The sequence below is a fragment of the Argopecten irradians genome, chromosome 11 (genome assembly GCF_041381155.1).
Source record: "Argopecten irradians isolate NY chromosome 11, Ai_NY, whole genome shotgun sequence".
In the NCBI taxonomy this organism is placed as follows: Eukaryota; Metazoa; Mollusca; class Bivalvia; order Pectinida; family Pectinidae; genus Argopecten; species Argopecten irradians.
This window is the reverse complement of record NC_091144.1, coordinates 20431557-20450461: the sequence shown is the minus strand read 5'-3', so window position 1 is coordinate 20450461 and position 18905 is coordinate 20431557. Positions and strand designations below refer to the sequence as shown.

The 18905-nt window shown below is 33.5% G+C and overlaps 1 protein-coding gene across 1 annotated transcript in view; it reads left to right on the top strand.

The window, feature by feature from the left end:
- The first annotated feature begins 309 nt into the window (after nt 1–309).
- Nucleotides 310–18905, top strand: part of LOC138334952 (uncharacterized) — a 71863-nt gene continuing 53267 nt past the window's right edge. Inside the window, exon 1 of the mRNA XM_069283829.1 lies at nt 310–379. Coding sequence (XP_069139930.1) covers nt 325–379 — 55 coding nt within the window. The 5' untranslated portion in view covers nt 310–324. The remainder of the gene's footprint in view (nt 380–18905) is intronic.

The following is an 18905-nucleotide window of genomic DNA, read 5'->3' as shown; positions in this document are numbered from 1 at the left end:
TTGTAGTTTGCTAATATCTTAAATATTTAAAGGAACGTGTATTCAGTCACAGCTATGTATGCACAGTGTATGAGTGACATTGTCTAACTACCTGCACTTCAAGGTCATTTACAATAGCGTCGTAGCATTTGCATTATTGCTTTATTTAAATAATAGCGAACCTGTTTCATGTTTTCTTCGTCTAGTCTTTACCTTTTCAATTTTATGGCACTGTAAAAAGAAAGACCTGAGATCAATTCGACACAATTAGGCTATATATAACCTACCTTTATATGATGTCACTGTGTAACCAGACATAGGTAAATCTTCCTTGTTGGTGCCGGCATGATTAGTAACACCTACCTGTATCTGTGGAGCATTCTACTTATAACATGGATAGGTAAGTAAATGAAATTACGTGTCTTATATAAAAGTTTTTAGGTATATTAATTTGATCATCAGATTGAATATATCTAATCGATATGTGAATTAGATATGAATCGTTTGGTTTGTCTGAGTTCAATCATTAGTCTGTTAACTTGTCCATATCTAAATATATAGCATGGAACAGACATGTGTATAGTATAGGATACGTTGACGGACAATAGTGACGTCTTAATGGTCACGCTTTGGGCGTCACTTATTGTTTGTTAGACATCATTCGGTTTCGTTAGTTAACAATGATAAGTGCTATATTTATCTATCATGGCAAAGTTTACTAGACACTCTTGCTTCATGGTATTGTCAAAGAATAGAATCCCATCACAAATAAATAATATGTGGCATCAGTGCCTCGACTGGACCATAATAGTATACTGTATAGGCCTACCTTCTGTAGGACAGAGATCAGACGCCTCTGTCGATTAGTGTCAGTAATCACAAGAAATCAAGATAAAATATGACTGCAAAACTTCCATTGAAATGTGCTGATTTGATGGTTCTCTTACCATGGCTGATTAAGATATTAATCATAAGCACTCAACAAGCATGAAAGTGTGTATGAACAAAGTTTGTTTTGTTGCAGGTCCCATATGTTTATTTATAATACAATTTTTTTTCTAAACTATTTTACCTTTCGGAAAATCCCTCAAACATTACGTAGTAAGAGCATGGTTTATCCGTTATATTACAAAATGTGACATAAAGTATTAGTGCTGACATGAAATAAAGTGTATCTACTATTAAAACAAGAATTGAGGTTACAAGTTACTTTAGACATGCTGGCAGAAATTAGTCTACAAAAGAGAAAATGGTTATAAAAACAATATTTCCAAATAGATATATTCAACCATAATAAGTAGGTAAAATATGAGTTCATATCATAATACAAGTATTTTCCTTTCTGTTTCAGGTAAGAGTTCGGGCTATGAGCGATGTGTCGGAAATTTCTATCAAACTTACTTCGACAGCCTTTATGGACGATATCACCTGGATTTAAACTTTCGTCATCGATATTATAATTATTTCAATACTTACTATTCCGCGAAGTACTGTCCAGATCGGTGTTGTACAATAAAGGAAGGATATACCAACAGCTACGTATCTTTCTCGTACAGGACATGTTGTTATAGTTACGTACCTGCTACACATTCCTACAAACCATCGGATAAAACTGAATCCAGGTGAATATAACTTATGTTTATAAGTATAACCATAATATATTTAATGAATGAATGGATCTATATTCATATACTCGGCCACTGTCAACAAAAATTCATGACGACACTTTATTGTCTCTGTCATGACGTCACAATGGATTTTCTGTCCGATACAACCAATGAAAACTACCCTAGGATATATTACACTAACGGTACAATATATACAAATATATTTAATGGTCTATAACAGTGGATATCAGGAGGATAATCTCAGAATTTTTCGCTTCAAAAAGAAATATCCCAAACTGACGTGCTTCGAGATGCTATCCTTTGAGTTAACGGGAGTTGATGAAGGTTGGGGGTGGGGGTAAGTAATTTATCACTTAATTTTATATCCAATCGCAATACACATAACACAAAGTCGTAATAATAAGCAAAAGTTTTTAAACGGTTTCTTCGCATAAACTCCAGTTAAAAATAAAATACGTGCGAAATACCGAGCGAAAACCCAAGCATTGTAATTGTAAGACAGAAATTAAGACCATTCAATGCGTTCAGTCATCTGGCGTATAAATGACAGTAGATCGTGAGCTACGATGGATAACTGGTTATTTTATCTTTTTATCTGACAGAAAGGGACTGATAATTGGATGTGCTATAGGAGGGACTATGTTTACTGTGCTGACCATATGTTCACTAGTGGTGGCCAGAGTCATGTGGGTAGAGAGGAAAAGAATCGAACCAACATCTACACCTGACGGGTCTAAACCAAATAAGGACAGCTTCGGTACGAACTTCCTCATAATAATTTACTACGAATATTAAAATGTACATATTTTTTTACAAAAAAAAACAAGAAAAACGCGTATGAATATATGATAAAAAAAAGAATAAAAATACAAAATTTGATAAGGATACCGGTTACTGTAATATCAATGAAATTGTGCATCAACACGTATCTTATTTTATCAAGTAATCTCATATTTTAAATGTTATCAGAATGTGAAAAATGATTGTTTGCAAATTGTGTGAAAAACGTTTGAAAAACATTTTCTTATACCCCAATGTTGTATATGTGCCGTAACTGGGCGAAAAAAATGTTATTTTTTCTTCAGTAATATGATTGAAAACCACCGGTTTGATGACTTAAGCTCAGAAAATCATTCACATGAACAGAAAAAAACATATATGCTATCTTAAGACATTAGTTTACAACACATAATTTATGCAATGTAAAAATCTTGTTTTTAATGTTTCATGTGTGTTTAGATGTGAAACATCACTTTACAATAACCAATAACAGTACAAAAATGTGAATAATGATATTGTCGACCACATTTGGCTTCCTGTTCTGATCTTATGACTCATTTGACAATACTGAAGATGTAATGATAGTGATTTGTGGTAGTACTGCCACAAACGAGTATGAAAAATATAACACATTTTACTTAAGATAATTTAGAATGAGCATGCAGATATATGTCTCAACTACAGGGTATGCCAATTGCTTTTTATCTGTGGTAAGAAGTTGTACATTTATGACTATGTACTCTCAAAATGTAATAGGCTGTAAGCCTGCATAGTTTCATACTTCACTAAACATTTGGGAAACGAACACGAAATAATTCAAAATCGATTATCAAAATATCACATCATGATTCATTAGGTTAATTGTTCGGTTCCTTCTTTCTTCACACAGAAACTTCTTAAACGTTAACAATGTGCAAGGTGTTCGGAGGAAATAGTTAATTAAAAACGAAATAGTAAAATATTGTATTTGTAGTCGTAATATTAGATACGCATATCAGACTGAATTAATATAGATCATCTTAGAATAGACAAATAGCTTAGGAAGTTTTATTGCACACCTTTTCAGTTGCCATGGCGGACAACCCAGAATCGGGACCCAGTTCGGATATCCCTTCCTTACCAACGACAGAAAAGCCAGCCACCGAAGTCACTATTGTCTAATTACATTTTTTAAGAAAGCACTTACATAATATATATTGACAGCCTGATTACCGAGATGATTGTCTCATATTCCACTTTGATAATACATGCACTTAATTTCATTATTATTTTCATTATCATTATTTTTTTTATTTGTTTATTCATTCATTTTATTCATTCATTTATTTGTTTATACTTCATTTATTCATTTTCAAATCACAAATGGCTTATGATGATAAAATAAATCAATTAAAGACAATCACACAGAACTCGAGTTTTGGTTTATTTAACTAACATCTCGTGACCTTGACTCGTTTTGTGAAATGGTTTAGCGTACAAAAAATGAACTGACCTATCGGAGTTAACTCACTTTGTTACGATGCTACGGCTTAGAATTGATTTTTTTCAAAATGTGAAAGTGTCGTATTGGTACATTAAAGACAAAAACATTTGTTTATCATTATTACAGGAGCAATATAGGAAAAATCTCCTGAAGTATATATTTAAAGTGAATAATAAGGTTTCAATATTCTATATTTCATGTTACAGAGTAATCTGCCCTAACGGGTATATATCTATTGTGACTTCATGTGAGCGTTCTGTCGTACATTTCACCGATCTCTGTCAGTTCCATTGCTGTCAATTACTTCCAGGATTTATTGCGGTCCCCACAATAGCAAAAATCTTTGGACCACAATGAATTCTGGGATATATTGATATTTCAGAGAAAGCGACATGAATTCCGCTCACAAAATGATGACGTCATAAAAATACCTACCCACAAAGGAGATAACTCTGTAATAGACAAATGTAAGTATCAGTCGGAGTTTGATTCTTAAATATGTACATACACTGTACACCTATAGAGCTGACATCTTTCAATTTACCAACTCCGATATAGCTGATATTTTGTATGTCTCCAAATAGTGAACACTTTCAAGTTTACCTACTCCGATATAGCTGACATTTGTATGTCTCCAAATAGTGAACACTTTCACTTTCAATTTTGCATACCTCAGTGTAACTGATATTTTGCTTGTCTCGAATCAGTGAACACTTTCAAGTTTACATACACCAATATAGCTTTGCATCTTTTGAAATTTAAAAAAAAGAACCTCTTAGACTTGTTTCACAACATCTCATATGAAATGAACACTCATTTAACATTCTCTTTTTTAACGTTTTCGTTTTTATACACTTATCACTGTTAATTCGCCTGCAAATTATAACATCCCAGGTTTTTTTTCAAAAATAAAATCATTGAAATTGTTTCCATTCAAATGAGAAGTATCCTCACTTTATCCTACGTTTTCCCGAAAAAATGGTAAAATTTTGAGAGACAGAAAGATTCTTTGATTATTTACAAAGCTTTATATATAGATCTATATAGATCAATATATATATATCAACAAAAGTTACCAACATTCTGAGAATCCAATAATCAAATAAATGAATTTTTCGATCAATATTCATTCATAAGTGATACTGCAGTGGAAATAATGCAATAAAAATCACACGATTAGAAAAGCTGTTATGGACAAAAATAGGGTGAAAACCCTTACATAATATTGAACTATCATGTTCTTGTGTTCACATTCATGTCGTCAAATCATTTGTATTGATAAATAAACTGTATGCATTCCAATTCTTATCGCGGTTTGTTAGTATCACAAATATTTAAAGGGACTTGTTTTCAGTCAAGCATGCATGTACAATGCATGAGTGACATTTTGTAACCACCTGCACTTCAAGGTCATTTACAATAGCGTCGTAAATTTTGCATTATTGCTTTATTCAAATAATCGCGAACCTGTTTTCTTCGTTTGTTTTCTTCGTATTTTATGGCACTAAAGAAGACAAAAGAAAGACCTGAAATAAATTCGACACAATTAGGCTATATATATAAACTACCCATATAGTTATATCTTCCTTAACACCTACCTGTATCAGTGCAGCATTCTACTTATTACATGGATAGGTAAGTAAAAATTACGTATCTTACATAAAAGTATGTCTTAATATCCTAGGTATAGTAATTCAATCATCAGATTGGATATACTAATCGATATGTGAATAAAATATTAAACGTTTGAATTGTCTGAGTCCAATCATTAGCCTATTACTCTTCTTCAATTACCCAAATATATAGAATGGAAAAATCATATTTATAGTAGGAATAAGTCGACAGACAATGGTGACGTTATAATGGTAACGCATTGGACGTCGTTTATTATTTGTTAGACATCATCTGGTGTCGTTAGTTCATGTGATACTGCTAAGTAAACGTAAACTTATTTTCATCCCATAAATATGCATGCTTCACAATGGGAAAACCATGTGTTAAATTCTATAACAGTTGATTATCATATATGTTTACACACTGGAGTGTGTAAACATCAACGGCGTCTCTGATGGGTCAACTCCAATATCTCTTGATTTCGATTGAATTTCATCTTTTCATAGCACTTTTGCTTTCATGTAGAATTTTATTTACTGTATAACAGGTAGTTGCTTGTTCAAAGTATTGAACAACAATAATTCAAAAATCAACTAACTCGTGTTTGATAAACAACAGTCACTTGTTGGGGAACCTTTACAGTGTGTATCCATCATTGCCCAGTTTACTGTCCACTGTTGCCTCATGGTATTGTCACAGGATAAAATCCCATCAGGAGACAATACTATTAGGCATCAAAATGCTTCTCAACTGGAGCATAATATTTTTTTCTGTATATGCCTACCTTGTTCATGACGCTTCTGTCGGGGTAGTGTCAGTTATCACAAGAAATCAAGAAAAAAAATATAAATGCAAATCTTAAATAAAAAAAAATAGCTGATTTGCATTTTGATGAAACTCTTACCATGGCTAATCAAAATAATAATTTTTAGCATTGTACAAGTATGAAAGTGTAAATGAACAAAGTTTGTTTTGTTGTAAGTCCTATACCTTTATCGGTTCTTACAAAATTTCTTCCAAGTTTTTATACAAGTAACACTACTTTTGGAAAATCCCTCAAACATTAAGTAGTTTTTAAGAGCATAGTTAATCCGTAATATTACAAAATGTGGCATAAAGTGCTGATTTGATAATCTTTCATCAACAAAAAAAAAGAAATGGGGTTACAAGTTACTTTAGAGATGTTGTCAGAAGTTACTCTACAAAAGAGAAAATGGTGAAGAAAAAAACCCCAAATAGATATTCAACCATAATAAGCAAGAATAATATCAGTTCATATCGTAACACAGTGCTTTCTTTCTGTTTCAGGTCAGAGTTTTGGCTATGAGCGATGTTTCGGGCGATTCTATCAAACTTACTTCGACAGCTACAATGGACGTTATTCTATAGGGACCAGCAATCGTCATTGGTATTATAGTTATTTCACTGGTTACTATTCCGCGAAATACTGTCCAGATCGGTGTTGTACATTAACGAAAGGGCGTGATTTTAGCGTGTACGTTTACATTTACAGACTCGCAACATACTCGTATAAGACGTGTTGTTATAGTTACGTACATGTTACACCTTCCTTCCTACAAACCATCGGATAAAACTGAATCCAGGTGAGTATAACAAATAATATACTTAATAATAGTAAATATTCATTTCACACACTCAGCCACTGTCCAAAAAATCATGACGAGACTTTATTGTATCTGTCATAATGTCACTATGGATTTTCTGTCCGACACAACCAATGAAAAGTGCAATTATAAATTATAATATCATTACACTAATGGTTTAAGCAAAAATATGACATGGTCGATAACAGTGGATATCAGGCCGATTCGATACGTATTCGGAAAGACGTATATTCCAGGGGCGTAGGAAGCGGGGGGGATGTCAGGGAGACAATTGTCCCCCTCCCCAGGACGGATGAAGAGGGGTCAAACCCCCTCCCATTTTCGTCGACTGAAATGTTCTAAAAATATGCATTTGAAAGAAAAAAAAACATTTTTCGTTCTTTTTCGTTCTTAAAGTTTCCACTGCGTGGCGCGTTTCCTAAAACGTTCAAGCACGTAATGTTCAAACCTTTAATAATGAAAATTAAATACACACGAACTAGACTAAAAATGTCAGTCAAGTGATTCTGCTATTTTAAAAAAAAAAGTATCTGAAAAGATTAATTTGTTTATTTGTCTTAGCAAGACAAATAAATCATTATTATTTTGAGTTACACAACAATGTGCCGATGGTGTGAAGCCGGGATTTTTCAGATCGAGCAAGGTTGCATGATGGAATGACGACATTCACAATTTTAATTTCTAAATGCAGGTAACTTTAAATCGAAATATTACGTTGTTATGAACGCTTTAAAATCAACAAAATACATAGTAAAACTCATCTACGCCATTCTAAATCGTAATTTTTTCCCAGGGGAGACCACCGGGCCCCCTAACATCCAAAATCTCGCGCTTTCGGCGCTTGCAAATTCATCAAAATACATGTACATGCTAAACTCATCTCAGCCATTCTGAATCGTATTATTATTCCCGAGAGAGACCCCTGACCCACCAAACCCCAAAATCTCGCATCTTCGGCGCTCGCAAAATCATCAAAATGCATCGTAAAACTCCTCTCGCCCATTCTAAATTAGGGACAGAATAGTGTGCGGGATTCGTAGTGATTCAGTGAGGGCACGACTAGTAAGAGACAAAGATCTAACCCTTCAGAAGACTATAGACAGATGTAGAGCTGACGAAGCTAGTGAAACACGAATGAAAGAAATTCAAGGTGACAATACTGATGTTCACGTTATCAAACATGGCGACAAAAATGGCGGGAAACCGAGAGATTCGTGGCACGTGTCTGTGCAATGTACACCAGTTAAACGGAACTGTGTGTGAGATGGATGAACATTTATGATTAAAGCGAATAGTCGGATAAACATAGTTTTAAGTCGGTAAAAATTGTGTTAAAAATATCCAGTATAATTTCTTATGAAATAGAAAAGCAAAATTTCCTATCAAAATCACTCTTTATGCGAAGAAATTAATATATATTATAGGAATCCCTATTGCATCTTCCCGACCGGCTATCAGTGCAGTTCACTCTTAACGCATGCGCAACAACCACCAGCTCTCCGTAGTAAACAAGGTTTTCGCCAAAACAACCAACTTACTACCCTAAAACGCGAAAGGAAAGGCGATGGAGCAGCGACAATCCCAACATATGAGTAGGTAAACGCATTGAGAGTATTAATACATCTTGTTATATTGAAGAGAACAGTTCAAACGAGCACTCAGTTCTGGACCGCTACTGCACATGTACATGTACGTACCCGGTACTCCCTGATCAGCTGATAGTGAGCGAGTTTTCGTATTTTGATAATTATGTAATTAGTCCCTAGCATTATTTTTTCAAGAATGAGTGGTCACATATTGTCACATATTTCATACCTGTTCCCCAATCGTGTAAAACGTAAACCTGGCGTAGATAGCGGTTCTTTCGTGGGGCCTCTTTAAGGGTATATTGTAATTCCCTGTAGCATGTACAGTTTGAATGTAACCGCTAGTGAATTATCAAGCTAAGACTTGTTTCAATTAATCTATAATATTACACTACCGCCTACCGGTCAATTCAGACAGTTCTGATGTGTACATTTATAGATTTTTAATTTGTAAATTATAATTCTCTATATGTTCTAGTTTACACATACATTATTGTATGTAAGATTTAGGTTAGTTGGTAAAATTATATTGTATATGTTCTGGTATACACATACATGTATGTAGGTTTTATCTTGTTCTTTAGATATATTTTGGAGGACACATACAGTATTATTTCTCGTCATAATTAATAAATAGTGTTTGTATATTTATTACAACTGTACCTGGTTCATGTGTACATGTACAATGTATATGACAGATTTCAAAGAGGTGAAATGTACTGCAACTGCAGCCATGTATCATTTATAATTATTCTGAAGTTTTGTTGGAACTAAATAACTGATTTAACTTTTTTGAATCAGTGACGTATTCACAATTTATGAAATGAATAAAACCTGTAGAATGAACCTACATGTACATTTATTCATTTATATATATTTTGAAATTGATAATTTCAAGTTTTGTTATATTCAACAGATATAAAATTTGTTGTCTCTTTTTTTTCAGGCACCATTAATGCATAGTGACATGAATACAAAAAGTTCATCCATTAGACCTGTATACAAGTGTATGTATACATAAACATATAATTAGCATCGCGAAGACTGAAGAATGTTGATTTGAGTGCTCTTGAAAGTAAACTTTACCAATATGGACCAAGAAGATCATAAACAGAACATTAAACAGTGTTAATACAAATGTTCCTTTCAACTATAATCATTAAATAAAATTATGTACAATACATTTTAATTGTTAAGATTTTTATATATACATTGAACATGTATTTGTTCTTATTAGTCCTCTAGATCAAGTGACTATAATTCATCCACAGATGCCTGCCCATTTGTTTGTCAGGACTTGTGAGATAGCTCTCAATTACTTTTAAAATAAAAAGAACACAATTTTACATGTAGCAATATAGATACCCTGATCTTCGGATTTCTAAATTCTACATTACAAGAGATATTGATAAAACCATAAAACTAGCAAGTTATCTGAAATGTTACACTTTTTTTGTCTGAACCGCATCGTCAGAGAACTATGGTTGATTGTCCTGCTATCTTGAATATCCTTTATGTCTTATGTGCCAAGAAATAAAGCAACTAGAAATTGAGGTAAGTTTGTATAATAAATTGAGATCATTTCGAAATGCATTAATAAGAATATAAGTTGCAAATCATCAATTTGATAATATGGTTTATTGTGACATGTTAATAAAATGTGCACTATAAGTATTTAATTCAAATAGATCAAATTAAAAACTGATGATTATATTACAATCTTAGAATTTATATCCAATTATTTAATGTAAGGTCAGCTGTTCCTGGTCACCATAGTATTGGATTGTAAATTATATTACTTAATCTTTAGTACTACCATGGCCGTATGTTTAAAAGACGTTTGATGTTTAGTAGGTTTATGAATAATGAAGTTCACGGAGAAAAAATGGCCGACCTACGACCAGTACCTGAAAACTGATTGGATTCGAACGCTAAGATCAGAGATGACGGAATGAGGGTGATTTGTCACCGCCAAGTGTTTAAGAGGTCCGGACATTTAACTATTACATATAATGCATCTTTTGTTAAAGTTTGAAATCGATATGATGCAATTACCAGGTACTGTCGTAAGTCGGTGGTTTTCCTTGGGTACTCTGAATTCCAGTCTTCGCCAAAGTATTACACGCCTTTAAATTAAATATGTAGGTCTAGACCAAACAATGTACACATGCAGTTGCAGTCCTTTGTAAGTAGTACACATTGTAGTATTTATGTCATTGTTAAAACATGTCATTTAAACATGTTTGTAGGTGTGAAATGAATTGCGAATCGACCTTGACGACCAAACATTGCTTCATATCGTTTTATCATTTTGCAGTAGTAATGTTTTAATCTACCCGCCACACTGGCTGCGTTTTCTTCTTTGGTATTGCCTTACAACAATAGTCGTTTACTCAATATCACATCCCTTTTTTACTTTATGTAATTATTATACAGTTATTTAATTTGTTTCATGCAGTACTCCCTCTGTGGAGTATATCTTGCTCTGTGAAAATTAGTCTACAAAACACAACATGTATAGTAGTTCTTATAAGGTGGTCTCAAAAAAAACAAACGTTTTTGTTTATCGTGGCTTGCTTCCATCACATGCATATAAATTCCGTGTTTTCTGATTCATAGAGATTTATCTTCTTTATTTTTAGAATAGATTAAGTGTTAATTTTATTATGCTATAAAGAATAAGTCTAATGACAATAGACTGTATCAGATACGTCATCACAAGGTCACGTAATCAATATACAATATACGCCTCAGTACAGACACCGCCGAGCCATTGTTTACCTTGACTGTCGTGACCACAACCCATCCAGATTAAATCGTCTAACATTTCACCTTGTGACACCATGATCAGTAAAACCCTCGCGTATTTGGCGATTTTTGTGGTGTTGGCATGTATAGCTAAGTATAGTGTATATACTGCATTACAATTGTCCTATAGCGGCCGTCTGAATTTAATGAGCTTCTGTCTTAAACGTCCAAAAGGGGAGGTGAAAACATTACTGTAATGTTACACAACATGAAACGCGATTTGGTCGTCCAGGAAAGAAATGATTTAGATAAAAAGAGAACTCTATTATACGAGAGCAACATTGGAATTTTCAGTATTTATTGGCAAAGGCCCTTTGGACGTTCTGCATTTAAGGGAGGCATCTTACAGGTTCTCTGTCATAGTACTTCAATAAACACCTAGTCAAATTAGTTCGTTGGTATATATAACAACTTTGAATACATACATATCCCGATGGAATTAAAAAAGAAACAATCAATGTTGAATAATTAATATTCGGGTTGTTTAGTTTGTCATATTTTTGTAGATATTTCCAGCATTGTGTATTTATATCATCCTGTATAATGATAGAGATACAGAGGAATCAAGTGGAAATCGCGATTTTACTTCTGTTCTGTTACGTCGCTTTCATTGTTTAAACAAAACCCCAAAAGACATGCTATGAAAACATCACATTAACCTCACCTTAACAATAAAACACGAGATTATAGTGTTTACGCGCACTATTTGATATGCTAGAGCAATCGATGCCCAATGTACACATGTACATGTATGTCACACACCAATACATGACAAAAATATGACAACCAATGCTTAGTTAATTTCTGTAACTGGGCAAGTAACACCGTTACAGTTTAAAGATATTAAAATTGTTTAGAAAATACTCTCTAGATATTAACTTTATTTTGATGACACAAATTGTACTCAATATCTTCTTATTATGCATAATGGAAAGATGTTCAGCAAAATATGCAGCAAGAATAGGACCAAATTTCGGGTCTCAAATTAACTCAGTAATTTTATATTGGCAGGATATTTTTATTTGAAAATTATCTAATGGACAGGAAAAAAAAGTAAATTAGCAACGGTAGTTCAAACTGGGTATCTAATAATGCTTGAGTACCTCAGGGTTCGATTTTAGGTCCTTTGCTTTTCTAAGTGTATATTAACGATATTGTTTCTAATATTGATTCCATTATAAAACTTTTTGCCGACGACACTTCTTTGTATATGTATGTAGAAAATCCTTTAACAACACATGCCATATTAGAATCAGATCTGGGGAAAATTAACACTCGGGCAAGGCAATAGCTTGTTACTTTCAATCCAAATAAATCCGAAACTGTTTTAATAACTAGGAAACGAAACCGCCCAAATCACACCATTCTTCCTATGAACCAAGTACCAATTAACAATGTCTATTTTTAAGCTAATGAGAGTTGGGAAGATCATGTCAATTATATAATTTCTAAGGTCTCTCCAACACTAAACCTTCTGCGATCTTTAAAATCTAAACTCGATAGGAACACTCTACAAACATTTTATTTCTCATTTATAAGGCCCATAATGGAGTATGGAGATATAATCTGGGGAAATATATCTCATGAACTAGAGAAATTGACCAGGTCTACATATCGAAATAAAGAAAGTTTATTCTAACAAGCTTTTTATATATTACTTATCACCAAAAATTACCAACATTCTGAGAATTTGTGCATATGTGCATAAGTTTTACCTTTGCATACACAAATCAATGAAATGTGGCTGCACTGTCCAAAATCATTATATTTATGTCTACATAGCAATGGCTTCAGTATATATTGGCAGACCATGAAGTCAAGATATGATCTACAATTTCATTTTCCATTTTTACAGTGTTATTGGTGATTGTAAAGTGACTTCTGCAGATGTGGTTTCATCTAAACATGCATAATCCATAAAAACAAGAACTTTTCAAAAAGCAATAATTATGAACTGTAACTAATGCTTATAAAGTATGATACATGTTCCCCAATACCATTGAATGATTTCCCCAGCTTAATTCATCAAACATAATGGTTTTTAAAGGCTTAATGAAGAAAACAGATCATCCACTTACATGTATAACACAATTGGCATATATAACTTTAAACAGTCGTAACAATAATGAAGCACCATTTTACTATTCCGCTGTTAGATAAATCGTTGTAATATCGTTTCCTTCTTTCTAACATCATGCTTGTTAAGATCGTAAATAGTATCGATCTATAAAAAATATATAGTAAAGGTCTTTGTAAAGCAATGGGTTTACGAGGAGAAATCAAGATCAAAGTGATTTTCTTTCTCTTACTTTGTGGTGAATTTTTCGTTCAATTTTCATTTTACGATCAACTTTCGTTCCTAATCAGAGAAGTCATACTGCAGTGGAAATAATGCAAAAACAAAGACTTATCACCTGACTAGAATTGTCGTTATGAACAAAATTAGGGCGGATACCATTACACGATATTGAACTATCATGTGCTTATATTCAAATTCATTTCTTTAAATACATTGTATTGACATATATACAATGTACATACAAATAATTATTGTGGTTTGTTAATATTACAAATATTTAAAGGGACTTGTTTTCAGTCAAAGCTATGCATGTACAGTGTATGAGTGTCATTGTGTAACTACCTGCACTTCAAGGTCACTTACAATAGCGTCGTAGCATTTGCATAATTGCTTTATTTAAATAATAGCGAACCTATTTCCTTTGTTTAGTCCTTACCTTTTTTAAATTTTATGGCACTGTAAAAAGAAAGACCTGAGATCAATTCGACGCCATTTGGCTATATCTATATAACCTACCTATAATGTCACTGTATAACCAGACATAGGTAAATCTTCCTTGTTGGTGCCGCCATGATTAGTAACACCTACCTGTATCTGTTGAGCATTCTACTTATTAAATGGATAGGTAAGTAAATGCAATTACTTGTCGTATATAAATATGTATCTTAAAGAAAAATCTTAAAGTCATGGGTACAGTAATTTAATCATCATATTGGATATATTTAATCGATATGCGAATATGATATTAAACGTTGGGTGTATTTTTTTTCTATGTCCTATCATTAGTCTGTTAACCGTGTTCAATTTCCTTAATCTATAGAATTGATAGCAGGGATAATTTGATGAACATTAGTGACGTCATAATGGTCACGCTTTGGACGTCATTTATTTACATCTATTATGGCCTGGTTAAGAGGGTAATAATTCCGTCTCAGCCATGCCGAAATGGATTTAGTACATCACCCTTACATTTTTGTGAGCCCTTTTCATTTATGACACTGTAAAAAGAAAGACCTGAGATCAATTCGACACAATTATGAGGGCACTAATGCATATAGTATCGACAAACCAGTATTACGTCACGTGATGTACGTATTATCATAACACAACGGTATCTTTATTTTCTCATTACATTTCCAAATAGCGTGACATGATGATAGTCACAGCATATCAAATCTATTTTTGTATTTATTCAAACTAGATTTAATTCAATAATTTCATAAACACTGAAAGTATAACTAGCGAACTGTCTTTTGTAGAAAATCAGCTTTTTTCCTTTGGCTGTTTATTCAAGTTACAATCTGTCTGCCAATTTGGTGTCTTGGTAGAACACAACGTTATAATGATGTCATGCAATGGTGACGTCACAATAGATTCACTTTAAAACCGCACCACTTCCGTAGTATAGTACTCAACCGAAAGTCAGTATTGATGTAATAATAATAAATGTTGAAAGGATTGTAGAACTTAGCTTTACCAAAAAAGCCGAGGAAATATATCAGAATAAGACACAAGTTCTTTATCATTAGAGAGTCTTTTTAAAAGGTCGATGACGACAAGAAATGTTGATAATTGTGAGAAATATCCCATCCCGATAAATATGCCACAGTCAGCCCATCTTGTTAATACAGATATTATAGAGACCGTTTTCCTCTGATCACAGGAAATCAAGACAAAATGATTGTACAAAAAATCCATAAAACGATGGTCTGAATTGATAGCACATCGTACCATAGCTGATTGAATAATATTGCTTCGCGTTCTTCTGTTCTGTTTCAGGTCACGAGCGATGTGTCGGACAATTCTATCAATCTCAATTTGACAGCTACTATGGACGTTATTCTATAGGGGTCAACAATCGTCATGTGTATTATATTTTTTTCAATGGTTACTATTCCGCGAAGTACTGTCCAGATCGATGCTGTACAATAAAGGAAGGACAAATTTATTACGGGTACTTTTCCTCAACTTACTCGTATATGACCTGTTGTTATAGTTTACGTACCTGTTACACCTTCTTACAAACCATCGGATAAAACTGAATCCAGGTGAGGATACCAAAACTGACAACCCAATAATTCTCTAACACACCATCAAGAGATCCTGTTCACTGTATCAGTTACAGTGTACAATAGTCACCAAAATCATCAGGTGTCTCGTACAACTCCAGATATTACTCGTATAGAACATGTTGTTATTGTTACGTTTCTTTAACACCTCTTTAAAAACATCGGATAAAACTGAATCCAGGTGACGATATTACTTTCAAACCAAATAATTAACAAACCTTTAGTCGGAATCTTTGTAGCAGAAGAACTCTAAGATGTACGGTGGCTGATTTGGGCAATTTCGTCTTTTCGTCTTTTCGCCCCGAAAAGACGAAATTTAAACATCTCTGTATCTCGTGTTTTCGAGGCGAAAAGACGAAAAATAAAAGACCAAAAGACGAAAGTGATACACGTTAATTAGCGACTTTGATTCTCGTCTTTTCGCCTTCAAAAATCTCGTCTTTTCGTCTTTTCGCCCCGAAAAGACGAAAATTAACAAACCTTAAATTTCGTCTTTTCGTCTTTTCGCCCCGAAAAGACGAAAATTAACAAACATTAAATTTCGTCTTTTCGCCCGAAAAGACGATTTTCGTCTTCCGGTACGGTGTGGAAGTCATTTTGAAATCGTTTTATCTTAATATTGACTTAGTAGTTAAAGTAGTTTATGATAACAATCGATTTATTAAGTTGATAAGTATTACCAGGTTCTTCATCAATAACTAAGATTAGAAGTATTAAAACAGAAGTAAACATGTATGTTTACAGCAGTCACGTAGACTGTTACATATTCATCATTCCGCAAATCTTTTAGCCTGATTGATACATTTTTTTAAATTCATTAATATCTTATTTTTGTGTTCTTATCGCCCTATTTGGTAAATACGTTTATCAAAACATTGCCGTGTATATGTTAAACACATACTGAACTTAAAATGCTAAACATAGCACTTACAGGAATTGCCTCCCCTACACAAATTGAAAAGCAACTTGTCGGCGGGTAATATTTGAAAGCGTTTGAACCACGGATCAACTTGTTAACAAAACAATTCATGAAAGACAACTCGTGGATACTTTGGCTTAAAGGAAGGACTTGTGCCAAGAAATTACAGTATCAAATACAGTTAATTATAACAGTCAATAAGTAGGTACCATGTACTGTGTATTATTTGAAAAGCCATTTTGACTACATGCATGACATGGTCTTCATCATAATTGTACATTAGAAATTACATTTTAATCTCCGTCGTATATGAAAGATGACAAAGTATATCTGTATTTTGTAATTTTTTGGGGCGAAAAGACGAAAAGACGAAATTGAAGGTTTGTAGATTTTTGACATATTAGGTCTACAGCGCCCCCTACATTATCACTGGTAAATTTAAAGCCTATTGGGCCTTTTACCTGGCATAAGTCATAGTAAAAACACTTAAATCTCGTTTTTCTTATGATTAAAAATACCACTTAAAATTGCCTTTTTAACGACGTATCACACTTTGCTGTATCCAATATCATTTTATCACAAATGAAACGTTAATATCAAATTTGACATAAAATACGACTTTTGAAGTTTTCAATTTTTCGTTTAAGGCACTAGAATAAGTACCCTAAATGTTTGATGTTTAAAATTATATTCAGGTTATCATCGTTTCACCATAAACAGCTCAAGTTGATGAATCACTGGATATGCCACGTTTTTTTTAGGTTTATTTCGTCTACCCCCTATTTTTTCCATAATATCAAAGTACTGAGAGTACACTGTCAAATATTACCGACTTTTCTGTAAGAGTAGAATGTGATGATGAGTTGCGTATTTCAACCAAGCCTTGAAATTATTATCATAAAATCATGTTTATAATATTTTTCAGAGTATCTGTTTTGAAACAGTGGGACATATAATACTGACAGTTATGATTTAACATATACACAATGCCATGTTGCATTCCAGAAACTGTATAAGCATTAAGGTAATAAATATGACAGTATGTGTCCTTTGCCCACTGTTAAAGGGAACTATCAATGTTGCCATCGTCTAAGTTAGGGTGTTAGAATTGTACATGCTATACCCATTGCATGATCGTAAAAGGCGACTAAATTTGGTACCTTTTTTGCTAGCGTCAATCAGACATCAGACGAGGCGTTATGGCTCATTTTACCTTAAGTATCGCGAAATAATACAACCAAAAAGTTTACCAGGTACTGATTACAAGTTATTTCTCATCAAACATCCTTCATGAAAGTGCATGGTTTCTAGATTATCTAATGAAAGTTCTAGAAACGCTCTAAAAAGTTCTAGAACAGTTCTACAACGGTTCCAGAACGGTTCTACAATGTTAAATGAGACTTTTTCAGAAATGTTCTGAAACTATTCTAGAAATGTTCTAGAATTGCTCCAGTTTTCAATTCCAGAATATTTCTAGAATTGTTCTAGAACATTACTATAGAACAAATTCTACAACAATTCTAGAACAGTACTAGAGCATCGTTCTAGAAAACGTTTTTTCTAGACGATTGTAGAATTCCTTTAGATTAATTCTAGAACAGTTCTAGAACTGTCCTAGAACTCCTCCAGTTTCCAATTCAAGAATTGTTCAAGAAAATTATTCTAGAACATTGTTCTAGAACGATTATAGAATACTGTTCCAGAACAGTTCTAGAGCATCGTTCTAGAAAAGTCTCATTTAACGTTGTAGAAAGATGAATAATTCTAGAACAGTTCTAGAACTCTTTCCAGAACCGTTCTGGAGCAGTTCTAGAAATCCCTGCAGGGATATAAGCAACACATTCCCATCCAGTCACATTATACTGACAACAGGCGAACCAGTCGTTCTACTCCCTTAATGCTGAGCGCTAAGCAGGGTGTAACGCGTGTTGGGTATAACACAGGTCCCTATAACGAGCAAATTTCCATTGTTCGTGAAAGAGGTATTTTTCTCATTTTGTGTGTGTCACCCTATACTACTATCCCTCCTTATCGCACCTCGGACAGAAAAGTCCCCAAATGATTGGCGGAGAGCCGTCACGTGGTGACCCCCTCACACTTTATAGAGGGTCAGTA